The sequence below is a fragment of the Myotis myotis genome, unplaced genomic scaffold (genome assembly GCF_014108235.1).
Source record: "Myotis myotis isolate mMyoMyo1 unplaced genomic scaffold, mMyoMyo1.p scaffold_m19_p_6, whole genome shotgun sequence".
In the NCBI taxonomy this organism is placed as follows: domain Eukaryota; kingdom Metazoa; phylum Chordata; class Mammalia; order Chiroptera; family Vespertilionidae; genus Myotis; species Myotis myotis.
Genome location: NW_023416368.1, coordinates 87,613,678 through 87,632,854, shown reverse-complemented (window position 1 = coordinate 87,632,854; position 19,177 = coordinate 87,613,678). Strand labels below are relative to the sequence as shown.

The 19,177-nt window shown below is 50.9% G+C and overlaps 2 protein-coding genes and 1 pseudogene across 11 annotated transcripts in view; 1 reads left to right on the top strand and 2 right to left on the bottom strand.

Annotated features, from left to right (window-relative positions):
• Positions 1–21: 21 nt before the first annotated feature.
• On the top strand, positions 22–4,992 carry TSSK6 (testis specific serine kinase 6). The gene has a single exon (XM_036313324.1). The coding sequence runs from the start codon at positions 754–756 to the stop codon at positions 1,573–1,575; it is 822 nt and encodes a 273-aa protein (XP_036169217.1). The 5' UTR covers positions 22–753; the 3' UTR covers positions 1,576–4,992.
• A 2,390-nt stretch (positions 4,993–7,382) lies between these two features.
• Positions 7,383–19,177, bottom strand: part of GATAD2A (GATA zinc finger domain containing 2A) — a 114,947-nt gene continuing 103,152 nt past the window's right edge. For 6 of the 10 annotated variants that reach the window (XM_036311913.1, XM_036311911.1, XM_036311914.1 and 3 more), the window contains 8 exons: positions 18,958–19,047; positions 18,203–18,334; positions 17,865–18,032; positions 15,741–16,020; positions 13,612–13,910; positions 12,891–12,965; positions 12,410–12,605; positions 7,383–8,881 (listed from right to left, as the gene is read on the bottom strand). In XM_036311913.1, coding sequence (XP_036167806.1) covers positions 8,751–8,881; positions 12,410–12,605; positions 12,891–12,965; positions 13,612–13,910; positions 15,741–16,020; positions 17,865–18,032; positions 18,203–18,334; positions 18,958–19,047 — 1,371 coding nt within the window. In that variant the 3' untranslated portion in view covers positions 7,383–8,750. The remainder of the gene's footprint in view (positions 8,882–12,409; positions 12,606–12,890; positions 12,966–13,611; positions 13,911–15,740; positions 16,021–17,864; positions 18,033–18,202; positions 18,335–18,957; positions 19,048–19,177) is intronic. The other 4 variants (XM_036311906.1, XM_036311907.1, XM_036311908.1 and 1 more) reach the window with 4 other exon arrangements.
• Positions 11,228–12,403, bottom strand: LOC118657638 (annotated as a pseudogene).

Genomic DNA, 19,177 nt, shown 5'->3' with positions numbered 1-19,177 from the left:
TGATGAATGTGGCGGAAGCGGTCGCGCAAGTCCCGGGTGGGGCCAGGGAACCCAGGACGCTAGTGTAGCGATCCTACTGCGCGGAAGAACTCTGGCTACGACGCCCGGCTGCAGCCGAAGAATCCGCATTTCTTCTCCCCGACGAGGCGTGGCTCAGCCGGTGTGGACGCCTGGAGCCTGTGGGGTCGCCCAGGTTCTTGCATCAAAGGACTTCTCTTTCACCTTCCCTCTGGGGCGATGCGCAGGGCACTCAAGCTCCGGAGGGAGACAGGTCACCGAGCTAAGCCCCCTTACCCGTTTTCCCCCCTCTGGGTCTGTGCTCCACATAGTCAAGGCTTGGTACAAGTAGCCGGGTGGGGGCGGCGGCTGCTCAAATTTGGACTCGCAAGGAGCCACCCACCCCTGGCACAGATTCTGCTCCTTGGGGGTGGTCGGGAGCCCTTGGAAGTAGTAGCCTCTCATCAGGAACTGATTATGAGTCATAAAGCCCTAGGGCCTTGGAGGGTCCATCCCGAGGCGGGATGACGCCCGCGGGGGCCCCCACCCCGAGGTAGAGTGACGCCCGCAGTCACTTCACAAGGCAGAAATTGTTACCTGGGTAATAAAAGGCACCGCGGCGGCGGGAACCCGGGAGTGGGCACATGGGGGTGCGGGTGTGCAGGTGCCAAGCGCCATGGGTTAGGCCCGAGATCGGAGTCCGGCCGCCCCCCGACAGCAGCCGCCTCCTGCTCCCCGTGCGCCCCAGGCGCCACCATGTCGGGCGACAAACTCCTGAGCGAACTCGGCTATAAGCTGGGTCGCACGATAGGTGAGGGCAGTTACTCCAAGGTGAAGGTGGCCACGTCCAAGAAGTACAAGGGAACGGTGGCCATCAAGGTGGTGGACCGGCGGCGCGCACCGCCTGACTTCGTCAACAAGTTCCTGCCCCGCGAGCTGTCCATCCTTCGAGGCGTGCGGCACCCGCATATTGTGCACGTCTTCGAGTTCATCGAGGTGTGCAACGGGAAGCTGTACATCGTGATGGAGGCAGCCGCCACGGATCTGCTCCAAGCCGTGCAGCGCAACGGGCGCATCCCCGGGGGGCAGGCCCGCGACCTCTTCGCACAAATCGCTGGCGCCGTGCGCTACCTGCACGACCACCACCTGGTGCACCGCGACCTCAAGTGCGAAAACGTGCTGCTGAGCCCTGACGAGCGCCGCGTCAAGCTCACCGACTTTGGCTTCGGCCGCCAGGCTCACGGCTACCCTGACCTGAGCACCACCTACTGCGGTTCAGCAGCCTACGCATCGCCGGAGGTTCTCCTGGGCATCCCCTATGACCCCAAGAAGTACGACGTGTGGAGCCTAGGCGTCGTGCTCTACGTCATGGTCACCGGGTGCATGCCCTTCGATGACTCAGACATCGCTGGCCTGCCCCGGCGCCAGAAGCGCGGCGTCCTCTACCCCGACGGCCTCGAGCTGTCGGAGCGCTGCAAGTCACTGATCACTGAATTGCTGCAGTTCAGCCCGTCGGCCAGACCCTCGGCGGGCCAGGTAGCGCGCAACGGCTGGCTGCGCACCGGGGACTCCGGCTAAACCCGGAATTCCCACATACCCGCCGCCCCTAGCACTGCGCAAGCGCGGCCACACGCGAGAAGCGCTCTTCCAGAGTCCCGCGAAGCCGCCGCGCACCAATGCGCATGCGTCCTTTCTCCTTTCCTTCTTTCTCCACGGCGGGGGCCACAGTGGCCCCTGTTTGGAATCTAGTTCCTCCTCCACGAACCGGAGAGCACATGCGCGTCCTCGATTCCCCCGCAAGAAGGCCCCGGGAGGGGGCGAGACCAGAGGATGCCGAAGCAATGCGCCTGCGCAGACTGAGCGACTGCTCTGCGGTCGGAGGAGGCTGCCAGGTAGAGCTGCCCACTAGGGGACGCACGCTGAGTGCATCCGTTCCCAGCCTGCCTCGCAGGCCGCCGCGGGACGGCGCGCCCCGGGGCGCCACCCGCGTTGTAATTTGCAATAAACTCGCTCTACCTCGCACCTGGCTCTAGCAATGCCGCCCTTTTACGGAGCGGGGAGAGGGGGTCGCTCCCCGGAAGGCAGGCGCGGGCGCCCCTTGTTAGAGAAAGGTTAAGGTTCTTGCTCCAGTTCTCAAAAGGGAGTTGTGGGATTCGAACGCGTACATTTGGGGATCCCCCAGCCTGGGAAGAGTCGAAGGGACTTTGACTTTGAGGTCGTTCCCAGGGTCGTGATGGTCCTGGGAATAGAAATGTTGGGCTAGGGAGCAAAGACCCAGCACCCTTCTCATGTTTTAAGAAGGGGATGGCGTGGGTAGGTAGGGAGACCGTCTCGAAATCAACTGAGCATTTACAGATAAGGAAATTGATGCCCACATAGATGTCACTGCCCATGAACACAGCTGGGATTTGAACCCAGATTTAGCTGAAGTAGGATAGGGAGGTGGTGGAAGCTCTCCTTGGTGAGGGCCCCTTCCTTAGTGAGGGTAAGAGTCTGGAGGGAAAGTCAAGGGTGGGGCATAAGTCCACTGGACCAGCTGATTTGTTCAATTCACGCATTTATTGAACTCCTTCTGTATACCAAGCTTTGGGACTCAAGAAAGAAGCTTAGATCCATCCCTGCCCTCAGTGAAGAGGCAAAAGTCAGGTAAAAAAATTGCATGGAAATCTTTTAAAAATTGTCAGTTGTGCTAAATGCTGGGGGCGGGGAGTGGGGTGGAGGATGCCTGAGGGATTGAAGGAGATATCTGAACTGAACCCTTAAGGAATCAGACACTGGAAATAGTGGAAAGTGTTTCATGAGTTCCCAAAAAGGATGGAGCCGGTGTGTTTGAGTAATGCCAGGAAGCCCCTGTGGCTGTAATGGAAAGGAGGTGGAGAGGTAAAGGTGTATGTCTGGAGAGGGGACCCCATATGGCCTGGGGGAGTTTGAGGGTTATTTTGTTATGAAGTTACTGGTATGGGAAACATCTCCCTAAACCTTAATCCTGCCTGCTTCCATCTGAAGCCCATGACCAGTTTAAGGGGACTATGCCCCAACCCTGCTGATTCACTCTCCATGGCTCTCAGGTGCCCTGGGAATTAAGTGCCAGCTCTCCTCTCACCGCCTTGAAATAGGCTGTGATCCCAACCCCTCGTTTTGCAGATGAGGAAACAGGCTAAGAGAGGGGAAGTGCCTTGCCTCCATCTGGCTTTTTCACATCTGAATTGAGACAGAAAAACCAACATTTTGGTTTACACTAGAAGGGTGCCTTTCCTTACCTGGACCATATCTCAGGCTCTGCACCTGGAAAATGGGGGCAGAAACACATCCTTGGGGTTGTTGGAAAGGGCTGTGGTTTACTGGAGGACTGCACCTCGATCCTTCTCAAAGCTCCCACTCCACTCAGAATAAAACCCACATCCTCACCCATCTTCCTCACTGGCCAGCCACACTGCCTTTCTCATCCTCCACCTGCCAGGCTTGGTCACACCTCTGAGACTTTTCACTGGCTGTTCCCACTCCCAGCAATACTTTCCCCCTTTTCATTCAAGACTTGGCCTACAAGTTCACCTCCTTGTCATTCCATTCTTTTCCCTCTTTGCCAGTCATAGGTTCAATCCCATTGCCTGGGGTGTGGCACATGCCTTTTTCTGTTCCTCACTGATGAATCTGCATGAGCAATGGGCCAAGGTACTCTTCCACCCCATGGCCATAGAGCCAGCTTAGTTTAGAAGGGACAAAATCTCAGGGACCCGGTGGGTGTACCATTTGTTAGCTGGAGAAACAGACTCACCCCTGGGTCCGCTGAGGAACCTGTGGCTGATCAGCAGAATCACTTGAGGGCTGAGTGCAGAGCCCCTAAGAAAGCACTTCATAAGTGCATTTCCCGCAGCCAGTACTAGAGCGTGGGGCATCAGTAAGGACGTCACAGGTAGACTGTCTGGGTTTGGGTTTAATTTCTGTTACCAGTCATGCCTGCTCAGGTGAAACTGAGCTGGCTGTTGGGGAGGGCAATTAGCACCCACCACCAGAGGCAGGGATGCTTCAACAACAAAAACAAGAACCAGAAAGAAAAAGAAAAGAAAAAAAAAAAGGAAGCACCCAGGAAAACACTGGTAACAGACTACCCAAGTGATCAAGTGATCACAGGTCTCAGATAGTATGAAAAACCTGAAACAGTGTCAACCTCTAAAAACAAATTTTCACAAGCAATTGTTCATTTCAGGGCCTTGCTGGGGGGCTCCATCTGTACTTAAAACCTGAATCTGTAACGGTGTGTCCTGCAGCAAAGACTAAGGGGAGCCACGCCTGAAATCACTCTGGAAAAACCACGCAGGGTGGAAACTGGAAGGGGCTAAGAGCCAGCGCAAAGGGAAAACCCATTGGCGTCCCAGCCACTCCCCAGGCCACAAAGCTCCTGGTTTTGGTGGAGATGGAGGCTCAGAGGTGAGAGCACAGTGCCCAGTTGGGGAGGACTCCCCCCACATGGTTAGTGAAGTCCGAAGGAAACCCAAGAAGCAGATTTCTTACCCTTTGTTTCCACCTTAACAAAGGGTCGGTCACTGCTGCACTTACCCAGTTTCTAACCTGCCCCATACATGGACTGAACAAAGCAGGAAAACCAGAGCCAAGGGACAAAAGAAAAATATAGCCAACACATCATTTCTTTATTGTGCTTCAGATCTAAAACTTCCTTGTGACATCATGTATAGCCATTTATTCCAGCCTCTGTTCATGGAACTTCTATTCTCGTTTGGTGGTCAACTTTTTGGTTTTACATTATCATCAAAGATTTAGTCAAAGTAAATAGAAGTGACCCACCTCCCCAAATCTACCTCCCTGCACTAGTGTAACTGTTTATTATATTTTGCTAAAGATTATAAAACTTTAGCTGTCATTTAAAAAATATCTATTTTTCATTATTTCAGAGAGGAAGGGAGAGGGAGAGATAGAAACATCAATAATGAGAGAGAATAATAGATAAGCTATCTCTTGCACACACCCCACTGGGGATCGAGTCTGCAACCCAATCATGTGCCCTTGACTAGAATTGAACCCAGGACCCTTCAGTCCGCAGGCTGATGCTCTATCCACTGAGCCAAACCAGCTAGGGCATAGCTGTCATTTTAATAAAAGCTCGGTTGGAGATCTTTAGGCAAATGTCATGTGCAGCATATAACCTGGCATAGGACACACACACACACACACACACACACACACACACACACAACCCTATGGTGCAACAGCAAAGACCATTCCCATTACTTACAACCCTCTGATGAGAATGCTTATATTACTTATACAGAAAACTCCTCCCCTTGTCTCTGCCCATAGGAGAGAGGTGTGGGACACAGAGCAGGGCAGGGCTGTACTCAATAGCCTTTCATTTTCTCTGCACCTTTTGCTTCAAGATCTTGGGAGGAGAGTGAATCAGAGGCCCCTGGAGAAGGGCCATTCTCTGCCTTGTCAAAGGTGTGGTCCTGACTTCACAGTTGGGACAATGAGGACCAGAGTCCCCATGACATGGTCAGAATGGCCAAAGCCATGAGCAGCTCCAAGGGGGCATGCATGTCTGTGAACATACGCATATGCACTTGGCCATTTCAAACCTGCTTCTCCACCAAAATGGGGAATAAGCTTTGTGAACCCCACACCCCAGTCCACAGAATGACTGACATTTCTAAGTTTCTAGTTGCTGTCAGAGGTCTGTGTCCCAGATAACTAGGGACCATTAAAATTGTCATTTGAGCCTAGGGGCTCCTACATTCTCACTGCTTCTGGAAACCAGGTCTTCTCAGCCCCAACACTTCTGGGGGAAACCAGGACCCCAGCCCCGTGGCAGATTTTTCAGGGGGTGAACTTTGCTGCTGAGAGAACACACTGTTAACATCCTTTCCTAGTATATTCAAACCCCACACCCAGACAGGTATTTAACAATGCTTGTCTGAAACATCTTAAAGTCCATCACATAAATACCCACTTAGGGCTTATCACAGATGTTACAATGCAAAGTGGGAAACTGAAGAAAAAGGGGGGAGGGTGTGGAATTTTAAAATGGTAGAAATGAACTAAAGACTAAAGCAAGCATGTCAAAGGCCGCAAGTTTGACATGCTTGGACTAAAGCCTCTCACGTTCTTGCCCTTTTAAAAAAAACTTTTAAAGCAGTTCACTGTCCTTTATTACCATCCTGTAGATGGCCCCAAAAAATTTTAAAACATATTTTTATTGATTTCTTTTTAAACAAACATTTTTATTGATTTCATGGAGGGAGAGAGAAACATCAGTGATGAGAATCACCAATTGGCTGCCTCCTGTACATCCCCAACTGGAGATCAAGCCCGCATCCCGGGCATGTGCCCCTGACCGGAATCAAACCTGGGACCCCCTTCAGTCCGCAGGCTGACGTTCCATCCACTGAGCCAAATTGGCTAGGGCTATTGATTTCAGAGAGGAAGGGAGAGGGAGAGATAGAAACATCAATGATGAGAGAATAATTGATAGGCTGCTACCTGCACCCCGCCCCCCATTAGAGATGAGCCCACAACCTGGGCATGTGCACTGACCAGGAATTGAACTGTGATCTCCTGATTCATAGGTTTGACACTCAACCACTGAGCCACACCAGCTGGGCTTGCCACCTTTTTAAAAAGTTACATTTCCATCATAATAAGTTGTCCTTGATGGGAATGTGCCTGGGGATGCTGGGCTGGATGGAGAAGGCAAAACCAGGGCCTGGCTGTCCTGTCCTCTGCCTGAGGTGGTCTGGCCCAGCAAGGTGAGTTAAGAGGTGGTTCCTGAGTGCGGCTGAGCCAAGTTCTGATGGGGCTGGGGATCAACATATGCCTCAAGTCACAGACCCAGTCAACCTGGATGGGAAGGTGGTGGACACTTTAGCTGGCATTTTAATAAAATGACAGTGCATGAATGACTTGGCCCAGACACCTGATTCAGTTACTGCATAGAACTGAGGTCTGTTTGCTGGGAGTGGCCAGCCCAGTCTCCTTGTTGGATGATTTGGAGTTTGGCCCATGTAACTGAACAGAGAGGGCTAACAGCTCAGGGTAGTATATAAGACGGGTATTTATTTACCAGGCGCGCGCGCGCGCACACACACACACACACACACACACAAATAGAAATGCTTGCACACTCTTTGAGTTTTTGGTGTATAAGCACATCCTTTCCCCACATTCCTGAATGTTAATTTCCCTTTCTCCCCCAATCCCTGCATCTTGTTATGAAAGCCACATTTCCCTCCCCTCCCCTCCTTCAGCCCATGTACTCAAAACAAAAATCAATGAGAAATTTAGGGTTCTATAGAAAAAACTAGAACATTTTGCAAAACTAGGTCTTCGACCACATGTTAAAAATGTTTTCTAAACACTGATATTCACACATGAGAGGGGGTTAAATGAGCCTTTATTAGAATGTTGAAGCAATGTGTTCAAAGGCAGCCCTATAAAATAAGGATTTTAAGTTAAGTCCCTAACTGCATGGACAGGAAAACCAGGGCAGGAGCTGAAGTGGGGAGCGACGTACCCCGTCTCCACATCAACACATGCATGTGCACACACATGGGACACCCTCACATGTGCTTGGAGCTGGTGCTGTGTGCAGCTCACACATGACATCTGCCTTTCCTCATGGAACTGATTTTTAAGGAGCGGGGAAAACTGAAATGAAACATGTCTAAGAGCAGACCTGATCCTTTGTAAGACATTTCTGTAGACTCCAAAGAAGGTTAAAAAAAAAAGTCTGGAGGCGAACACTGGCAGCACGGCCTCCTTTACGGGAAGGTTCTAAACTAGACCCAAACGGAAACCCTAAAGTCTGTGAGGGGCAGGGGCATCTCCCCACCTGACACACCTGATGGGAGCACAAGCCAGGGCAGCTTGGGATGTTGTCTATCAAAATAAGTAGGAAAAGAAAAGGAAAAATTTAATAAAATAAACCACAACAACAACAAAAAAAACACAACAGCCCGCCCCTCCAACTTCCTGCTCAGGCTCTGTATGTTGCTGCCATTTCTCTACTCCCTTCTCCAAGGGCAGCAGTGTGGCTTTCAGGATCCCAGGCACTCTGGCTGGGTCTGGGTTGCAGTTTGTTCTTCTGCTAAGTGTGGGAGGTTGGGGGTCTCCAGAACGAGCAGCAGTACAGGCCTTCTGCTGGAGCAAACGAGGGCTGGTCAGTCAGCGGCCCATCCTCTGGGGCATGGGGGCCATGCTCGGCAGGAACCCCTGGGTCTGCATGGTTTACTTTAAACTCCATCATCATGAGGTGATTAAAAAAACTTGTCAACCTAGAGATTGCCGTGAAGGAAGGCAGTCAAAGATTGGGAGGCTAAGGTAGGGAAAAAGCAAAAACAAAACAACGGTCCACTCAACTTCAGAAGCCCCGAGCTCCGGTCTTGCCCGAGTGTGTCACAGTGTCCAGGCTGCCCATGTGCCCTGAGGGGGCTGAAGAGGAGGGCGGGAGCAGAAACAGCCCCCGAGGTCCAATTTTCTGCTGGTGTTGGGCAAACTAAAGGCAAAGAAAGGAGGAAAGCCCATGGGAAAGGTCCCCCAGTAATAATAATCCTCATCCACCTGTGAAGCGGCCCTCCAGCCACAAGACTTTGCAGCCAAGAATGAAGGGAGCTCTTGCTTCCGCAGTGTGGCAGACACTCGCTTGCTCGCTCTCTTGGGGAGCAGGATGCCTTCCCCAGCGAGCAGAGGGTGGCAGGCCAGGTGGGAAGGAAGAGGGAGCCTGTTCTCCACAAGGCCGGCTCACACTATTTCCACGTGGCCGACTGGGGGATGGAGCGTGGCGGGATCATGTCCAGGAGGTACTCCCGCTGGCGGTCCACAGCCGAGGAGGTCTTGTGCACTGTCAAGCTGGGGCTGACAAACGCAAGCGCCCCACCTGCAACAGAACAGAGCAACAGGCTGAGATGGTCCCAGTCAGGGGCAGGCTCCCAGGAGGACACCTGAGTGGGCCAACCGAGCCTGGGCAGTCAAAATCCCACCTCAGAACTGAAGAGAATTTAAGAAATAACTTGCCCCAGCTAGTCTGGCTCAGTGGATAAGAGTGTTGGCCTGCGGACCAAAGGGTTCCGGGTTTGATTCTGGTCAGAGGTCGTGAAGAAGGCAACCAACTGTTTTGTTTCTTTCACATCAATGTTTCTCTCTGTCTCTCCCTCTCTCCCTCAAAAAAAAGAAAAAAAAATCAATGGAAAAATATCCTCAGTGAGGATTAACAAAAAAAAGAAACAAAAAAAAGAAAAAGAAAAAACTCAATCTCCTTTACAATGTCCCCAGCCTCTGCCACAGTAACAGATATTCCACAGGCTATTTGAGAGCTCTGTTAACTGAGGTGGTTACCACAGTGCTATTTAGAACTGAAAAATAACAAATGACTGAATGAGGCATCTGGGAAATTAGTATGACGGAATACCATGCAGCCATCAAAAAGGATAGGGTAATATTCTCTAAACCATTCAGAGGTGCACGGAATGGCACACAAAGCATAATCCCTTTGTAGGACACTCAGGTGTAGGACACGTGAATGAAGAGGCGACTGAGGAAGGCCTCTAAGTGCTGCATTTGTTCTCCTGGAGTAGAAAATACCAGCCATTGCCATCATCTTCCTTTTTCATATTCTCTAAATATTCCCAAAGTATCATTTTTACAATTGGAAAATGAAGAAATGATACACATACACACCAGCACACAGGTTTTTGGCTGGCCTGGCCTAAGGACTGCCCTGGATCCCCAGCTACAGCAGCAGGGCTCTCCCAAGAGTATTTTTGGTGGAGGTTAAGAGACTTTGTGGAACAAGGATTCTGAGGTCAAATGCACTAGAGTCCTTTCTGCATATTCAAGGCAACACCACCAACTAGATCCCATCCAGTCTCTCTCAAACCACCACCTAGAAACCCAGGGTAACCTGGAGCTCTGGCAGAACTCTCCTGGGAAATGTGGCTTCTAAGCCTTGACACTTTTATCTCTAATCTGACTGTTGAACAGAGCAACTATTTATTCCTTCATATTCCCTTTCAAACATCACCCTTAAGTGCACACACGGGTTCACATGATTGCTATCACAGTGTATACATCAGTGATGGCGAACCTATGACACGCGTGTCAGAGGTGACACGCGAACTCATTTTTTGGTTGATTTTTCTTTGTTAAATGGCATTTAAATATATAAAATAAATATCAAAAATATAAGTCTTTGTTTTACTATGGTTTCAGATATCAAAAAATTTCTATATGTGACACGGCAGCAGAGTTAAGTTAGGGTTTTTCAAAATGCTGACATGCCGAGCTCAAAAGGTTCGCCATCACTGGTATACATGCATACACTCATACTTGACTTTTCCCATTTCATATACTTCCAAATTTCCCACAAAAAGAATTTCTAACTAGCCTGTGAGTTCTTAGCTGTATGTATCTTATACATGCTGAGTAAAAGTATCTTTGCCTAGTATTTACAAATGCTCTTTGCTTTCCAGGAGGTCCAAATTCTTCTACGGTCAGATGAATGTCTCTGTTCTTCTAAACTTCTTTCCTATGAGAGACTCTGTCCAGCTGCATGTACAGTGGGCTCCTGTGTTTCCATTGCACAAACAGCCCTACTTTCCCAGGTCTAACTAGGGTTCCTCTATGATGGTGTTTCTTCTTCCTACAGGGGTGTGGCATGTGCTCACTCCCACAAATGAGCGCTCTCACCCATCTCCTTCACTCAGCCTTTTGTGTCTACTGTTCACTTACCCGGTTTGCTGTGTGTTTTTAATATTTTTTTTTACAAATATTTTTTTATTGACTTCAGAGAGGGAGAGGGGGAGGAGAGAGAGAAACATCAATTACGAGAGAGAATCATTGATTGGATGCCTCCTACACGCTCCCTACTGGGGATTGAGCCGGCAACCTGGGCATGTACCCTGATCTGGAACAGAATCATGACCTGCTAGTTCATAAGTCGACTCTCAACCACTGAACCATACCCAGCCTTGACTTTAATGTTTTTATTATTGATTTTAAAGAGAGGAAGGGAGAGGGAGGGAGAGAGAAACATCAATGTGAAAGGGTAACATTGATCGGCTACCTCCTGCACATCCACTGGGGGTCAAGCCCGCAACCCAGGCACATGCTGTCACTGGACATTGAACTGGCACCCTCTCTGTGTATGGGACAATGCTCAACCAACTGAGCCACACCGGCTGGGCTCACTTTTTCATTTTTTTTTTTTTAACATATCAAGATTTTATTGTCATATAATAAAACAAAATATGAAGCTTAGAACTGGATCACTTGACCCTTTCTCTTCTTATCTCCTCCCAGTTCAAAATGCTTGCATCTCTTAATAGCCAGCATTCTCTTAGATCTGCAGTTAGGCTCAACGCATCCAAGCCTCAGCACAATCTTCTTTGTAGTTTTAGCCTTTTTTTGGAAAATCGGCTTAGTCTGCCCACCATAGCCACTCTGCTTCCTGTCATAACGCTGCTTTCCCTGCACACACAGAGAATCCTTGCCCTTCTTGTACTATGTTAATTTGTGGGGTTGATGCTGACCACACTTCTTACAGAAAGTTCGGCAGGTTTTAGGAACGTTCGCCATGTCTGCGAGCGCTATCAGCAGGGAAAGTCACTTTTTCATTTTTGATCAACAGAAATATTTAACATTCATCTTAATGCTAGCAAATAAATAAGACATTTTAAAAATAGGATGACCCAGGATGGCAGGACTGAGGGAGATTAAAAAATATCTGCCTGAGCGCCTCCTCATCCCTGGGTTGTTCTTAAAATGTTGTCTCCTCAGGAGTTTGGGCGACTGGCTGAACATGCAAGGTGCCTCCCACCTCAGTTAAACTCCCAGCCCTCACCCAGAGTCCCCCTCCTCGCCCCTACATTCTTGTTCTATTTTGTACTTTGCACCACCTGATCTGTCCAAGCCAGACTGAAGGTGGGGAAGAGTGGCCCACAGATCAGGAAATAAAAGACACTATCTGGGTGAGCAAAAAATAGTACAGCAGAAAAGGCACAAGTTAACAGTAAAAACAGGTGTTCCCTTTGCCAGGGGCCAGGAGCCAAGGGGGTAGATAAGCATCCGCGCTGCCAGGAGTCTACTGGATGGTGGGGGTGACGCCTGAACTGGGCCTGTCCTACATTTTGAGTGAAGGGCTAAGAGTTTGGGCACAGAGTGTGGAGACATCGAGGGCTACTTAGTATCTACTCAGGGCTCCCACTTGTTGAGGTCATCCTATTTAGTGAACAAGAGAGATTCAGCCAAAGAACTGGGAGGCAGCTGTTCTCAGGGAGCAGGTCTGGGGTTCAAGGCCCTTTGTGCCATTTCCCTTCACCATGTGCAAGTCTTTGCTAAAATAAGAAAGCGATGGACCCAACCACAGCAAGGTCCCTACTTTGAGCTCCTTGGGGGCTTGCCCACCTACCTGTACTCAGGGGTGCCTTCTTCCAGTTGGAGGTGGCATTGCCCTTGCCAGAACTAACGGCTCTCTCGGAATGTTTGCCGGTCCTGCTGACAAGAGCTGTGGCTGAGGCTGCATTCTGCAGTTTGGGCGACTGGCTGAACGTGTGCAGGACGCCTCGGGGTGTTGTGGCCGAGCCCCGGGACAGCTGGCTGGAGGCCTGCAGTGGAAAGAGGGTGCAATGGCTCATGTGGGAAAGGAAAAGGTAGAGGGTGAGGTGGTCAGTGCAGCCTTTCCTTGCTGTGGCCGACCTCTTCCCACCCACACGGGGTCCCTAAAGTCCAAAATCAGGAGATCAGGTAAGTTACACCAAGGGGACAGGGGAAGGAAAGAGGGAGAGAGAGAAACAGAGAGACAGACGCAGGCAGCTGACGTGGTCACGGTCTGGGGCGTGAGGGCTGGTTGGTGGCGCAATGCAGGGGGCTCCCAGCACTGCAGTTCTGACCTGTAGCACAGCCCCGTTACTCCAGTCGCGGGCCTCTCCTGAGCGGAACGCCAACTTACGCCGGGGCTTTATGACCTACACAAATGGGGGTTGAAATCAAGATCAGCACCATCCACAGGCCGGCCCCGGGTGACCTAGAGTGACCAAAGGGCAGCAGCTGTGGCCACATGAGGCCTGGTCCCCATATGACAGGCCATTTCCTGAGGACAGTGTGGCCTCCCACTATTATAGAGACCTTGAGAAGATGTGGTCATTAGTGAATTACAAATGACTTCCAAGGATACAAAAAACTGCCAACACAAAGCTTTGGATCTATACGGGGTAGAAAGCAGAGCATTAAAAAAAGCAGCCAAGAAAACTTCTTTCTCTCCTTAATTTAGCTAGAACATTTCTTCAGAACGCCTCTTTTGTATCTGAATGTGCCTTTCAGAAAAGTCCTTATAGACAAAAAGTACTTGTCGGCGGCACAATGAATGTGAAAGTTACAAAATCTAAAAAAACTGCAAATTAGTATTTTCACCACCAAACAGCACCATTAAACACAATTTAGACGCAGTTGACAATCAGGCAGATGCTTGCCGAGTGTGGACAGAACACCAGGACATTTTGCGTGCTAGCGACAACTTCCCTGCCAGGGAACAGCATCTCTCCTGGAGGATGAGGCCCCAGTCAAGTTCCCAGACCTCCAGGTCACAACTCTGGCTCCTAGACAAGAACTCACCTGCTTCAGAGTGGGATGTGGGGCAGTGGTGGGCTCAGCTTTGGCCTGCACAGGGGCTGCACCCTGCTGCAGAAGACGCTGCTCGATCTCCTGCTCCTGCTGCAGTGCCTTCACAAAGGCAGCCTTCAGCCTGCTTGTGTGCTCCACCTTGAGCGCCTTCTTCTGGTTGGATGCCATGCAGTTCTCACACATGATGGCACCGCCCTTCTCCTCCCGCCAGCGGCATGTGAAGTCCGTCTTGCACTGTGCACACATGTAGGGCTCCCGGGACAGTACAACGGCAGCTGACATCCTGCCTGCTATAGGGCAGACGGGTGGGCTCACATCAAAGGAACAAGATGCCAGTCAGAACCCCAACTACCCAGCATGCAGGATAGAAGAGGGCAGCACCCCAAGCCAGGTGGCTCAATGGCTATCAGAAAACCAAACCCTCAGTAGATGCTGATTGTGTACAGATACTGGGCCAGCCTCAGGGAAGCCTTTCAGGCTGAAGCTTTGGAAATACTGTAGGTCAGGCATTCTTGGTACCAACTCTCAAAAACATTATGTGGTGCCATCAGCTTGGCTTCTCCCAATGGCCTTGCCCAGTCAGCGTAGGACAGGGAGGCATCTCATCCTGACTTGGCCTTCTGCCTGTCCTTCCTATACTAGACTAGCCTTGCAGCAGCAGGTTTTTAAAAAATCCTCACCCAAGGGTATTTTTTCCATTGATTTCTAAAGAGAGTGAAAGGGAGGGATGGAGAGAGGAGGGGAGGGGAGGGGAGGGGAGAGGAGAGGAGGAGGTGTGTGTGTGTGGGGGAGAGAGAGGGAGAGAGAGGGAGAGAGAGAGAGAGAGAGAGAGAGAGAGAGAGAGAGAGAGAGAGAGAGAGAGAGAGAGGATTGGCTGTCTCTCACACCAGCCAACTGGGGCCCAGGGAAACCAACTCAGGTATGTGGCCTTGACCAGGAATTGAACCAGCAACACTTTGCTGCGTGAGCTGACCGAAGCTCTATCACTGAGCCACACCAGCCAGGGCTCGCAGCAGCTTTTGCTAATATTACCATTATTCATTATTCATTATAAAGAAGACACCAAAGGGAGCCAGACATATATCCAGGCCATGTCAGAGCCTGCACCCCTCTCTGTGGTCCCTCAAGGTAACCTGACAGGTGGAGCCAGACTGTCAGCCTCTCCTCTGTTCCCCTGGACAAGTTATGACTATGCCTTCTCCTCAGTATAAGCATCTGAAAAGATCACACAGAAAAGGGTTCAGGCTGGCTGCCCAATTCATGTCACTATTAGCTCCATCTCAGGCCACAAGTGCCCCCAGTACAATGGCTGGTGGAGACCCCTTAAGGGTTAACATGGCCTCCATTTTCAATATTGTTTTTGCTCACTATTCTGTTTATGCTCTTTTATTCCTAAAATCTCCTACCACACAGGTGCATTTTCCAAACTGTTTACAAGGAGGGTGACTTAGTGAATCTGGCTTAAGTGTAGGTAGCCTCTCCCATCTTGAGTGCTCTGAAAACTCAAAGCTCCGGAAAGTTTCACCTCTGTGTTGACTTCCTGTTTGGAAGCAAAGCCTGTCATGTCAGTCTTCGGCAGGCATTCCTCCTCACTGCCCACACCAACATCACAGTGCGCTGCTTGGCACCCTGACCACCCTTAGCACCCTTGAGCTTCACCAGGGCCTGGTTCTCAGGAGGCCCTAACAGGAAAGGTGCCTGCAATGTGTTTATGAAGCTGTTGAACCTCTGCCCTGGCCGGGTGGAGCATTGTCCAGTATACTAAAAGGTTGCAAGTTTTATTCCTGGTCAGGGCACAAACCTAGGTTCCAGGCTCGATCCCCAGTTGGGGAGCACATGGGAGTCAACCGATTGATGTTTCTCTCTCTTTCTCCCTTCCTCTCTCGCTAAAATCTAAACATGTCCTTGGTGAGGATTTAAAAAAAAAAAAAAAAAAAAGGCTATTAAACCTCACAAACTGATGATGCAATGTTACTCATAGCATCCAAAATACCCAATCTTTAAGACAGCTCTGGGTATACCACAGGTGCATAGACAGGTGCTGTACGTTGAAAAAAACCTATGTTATAGAAACTTCAGTGGGAAGAGATGAAAACAACCCTAGCTCAGGGCCCACTCACCTTGCGTCTCCAGCAGGTTCTGTACCACCTCCTCCAGGCCAACCAGGTAGATAAATTCATTATTGGCAGCGCTGGGCAGGAAGTTCATCTCTGGGGCAGGGGGCTTGGGTGGGGGGATTTCAAGCAGCGTCTTCTCCAGCTGTTTGCGCAGTGCGAGCTTGGCGGCCGCCTGCCGGCTGGCTGGAGAATCACCAGATGTGACCACAGAAGTCACGCTGGTGGGGGTGGAGTTGCCCTGAGCAGAGGTGACTGTCGTTCCTTTCAGTGAGGCTGGGGATGGCTTTTGGGAAACAACAACCTGGTCAGAGTGCTAGGGGCAACCTGCACCGAGGCAGGCCCTATCACTGCACCCACAGCCCAGGTCAGCACCATTAGTTGCACTAATTCCGAGCTGCTTGATACCTGTGAGCAGCAGACAGAGTAGCATTAAACCATTCACCCTATGAGATGACCAATCTTGTACACCCACTTTTGAGGCTTACCTGATATCAAATAAACCACACACATTAAAAAAATCTGTAATTTGCTGTATTTTGCCAGGAGGATATCCATAAAGCAACCCGTCACTATAACCAAGAGAGTGGGCACCCCCTTTGTAATGTCCCCACAGCACCAACACAGGACAGCATGGCCACTGTCCCAGCTCTATGGCCTGACCCTCCTCTCAGCACAGGTCTGGGCAGCCTCCTTCCTCACAGGGGTGCAATGGTGGCTCAAGTGGCATCTGTGGCATTTCCCCTGAGGGCATCTTAGTGTGTGCTTATCTGGAGATACTAATGTCTTTATCAGGGTTGCAGTAGAGAGCAGTTCCTGCACCAATCCCTCGCCCTGAGGTCACACCACACCACCCCACTGTGCCTCAACCCTTGATATTTCTGCACTACTTTATCGTCTTTGTCTAAACCCCAGTGACCAATGCTCCATCGTCTCCTTGCTCCAGTTCACTCACCCCCAACACTGTCAAGTGCTCTCCCCAAAACGTGGAACTGATCACGATAGTGCCCTTAGTTAGCTTCATAAGGTAGAGGACCCTTTTGGAAAGCTCAAGGAAAGCTGCATACACCACCCCCAGGAAAATGCACAACCTGATAACTTGCCTGTAATACATCACAGGTTTTAGGAAGCACAGATGCTTTCCCAGGATCCTTACCCCCACAGAAGGTCTCAGAATCAAAGAGACTCCTCAATACAGAGGACGCCATCACAGCATCTTGACCTAGCCCATGCCCCACTGACCAACCAGCCAGTTCTCCCCAACCCCTCCTTGGGTTCCCCACCCCACTGGGAACAGAACCCCTTGGCACCACTGATGCTGGCCTGCTTTCTTCCATCCTCCCTGCACACTGAGCTGAGAACAGGGTCTGGCACCTGGGAGGGATCCGGATCAAGGTTTATGGGATAAACTGCTTGTATAGGTCAAGCTTTTGTTTTGCCAGGACATCCCTATGTGGTAGCAGGAATGCACTTGATCCTGACCTAGAGAAGGCAGGCAAGAATATATTAGGCCAATGGAGGCAGAGAAGGTGACGTGCCCATCAGCAAAAGCCCCTGCATACCCAATAATTTTATCTGTCAATGAGGCTTTGCTTCTAGCCTATCGACCCCCCCATCCCATCTTCCTGGCTCTGTTGGGTGGGGACAAACCCACCCCATCTCAGAGGCTTTGTCCAGAGTTGAAGGGACTTGTGAATAAGAATAGGTACACTGGTGCCATGAGGACATTTGCAGACACATGCTCCTCATGTGCTTGTGCTTACAGGGGGAAAGGATAGGAAAGGCTCTAGTGCCCCCAGCCATCTCCAGGCCCACCAAACACCTTAGCTGGCCCTATCTATCCTCCAAACTTGCCTTTCCCAAGACCTCAGACTCCTGTCTCAGCTCAGGTCTGCACCCCTCATCCTCTCAGCAACTCTCCACCTCTGTCACGTGGCAGATCAGAATATCTGCCTGTGATCTTCATGCCTGACAGGCCCAGAGGAGCTCAAGTACAAACCACAAGGGGTGTCCGAAGCCTCACTTGGCTCTGAGGTCACACTGCACCACCCCACTGTGCCTCAGGACTGTGGGCCCTTTTGGGGGCAGCTGCACCGCACACTCCCTATGTCAGCACAGCACGGCCCTCACCTGTGGGATATTGACGAGCAGACTGGTGTTGGGGACATTGGCAACACGGATAAGGCCTTGCTGGATGATCCTCTGTCCCTGGATTTGCACATTGGGCACAGACGCCCGGGGGGCCAGGAGGAGTGGAGGCGGCCCCGTGCTGGAATGTTGTCTGATGTTGTGAATTTGCTGTGGGGTGGGGTGGGAACAAGACAATGAGGAACAATGGAGGGAGGTAGAGGGAAAGGCTGGGCTCCATAGCCCCAGCCTGAGAACTGGAAACGGTTATTTATGTGAGGTAAACCATTGCTTGGAGCTGCCTGGCCATATTCCTGTCCCAAGGGTGCACCCCTGCTCACCTGAGCCCCCCTGACAAGCGGGGGCATGACGACCTGCGAGCTTGCCTGCGGCCCCAGCTTTGAGGACATCTGCTGCCCACCACGGACCAGGGGTGGAGGGATGACACTACCAGGCATTCGAGTCGAAGAGGTCTGTCAAAAGATACCAATCCCCATATCTTAACATGTGTTTTTTTTAAACAGGTTTATTACTATTTTTGTAAAAGCACGTACTTATTAACCAAAAAAGGAGGTAATAGAAAACACATAAAAGCAACAAGGAACATAGACTCCAACAAGAGACTTGTAAACGTGGGCTCAGTCAAGACACAGGCCCCACCAGAGCAAGAGTCCAGCCAACCAGGACAGTCACCTGCCACCTGCTGGTGTGAGCTGGGGGCTCAGGCTTGTTTGAGGGGAGCTGGGCCCCTGTCCAGACCTCAGTCCTATGGCTGGGAGGGAGAATCCTTTGAGCAGAGGAGGCCAGGAGCCTTGCTGGGTCAAGGCCACCCTGCCACTGGGAGACTCCGAATGAAGGGAGCCCAATATGTTTAGGTAGGATCTTAGTTCTCTCTCCAACCTCAAAAGGGGTGGTCATGGGAGGGGCCTCCCATCTGCTGGTGTGATTTGTTTATGATGTCAATGGTGGCTTAGTTTGGGAATTTAAGCATGATTTATTTTGGGGCTGCCAGCAGGAAAACCTCACCCAGTCTAGTCAGAAGGAACAGGCAGCCTTTTACAGGGTTCCTCAAGAGCCTAATGAGGAAGGAACTGACCTGAAGTGATGGCTTCCCGGAAGGAATGTTCTGGGTGCCCCGCACGAGCGGGGGAGGGGTGGTCACGGTGCTCCCAGTGGAGCCTGTGGGCTGCAAGAAAGCAGGATACTCGGTAGATGAGACAGCCATCAGTCCTGCCCACCCCATAATCCTGATGGAGGAGGACTGATTTTCTTCCTCTTCCAAAGGGACAGGAAGCACCCAGAAGCACAGGCCCCAC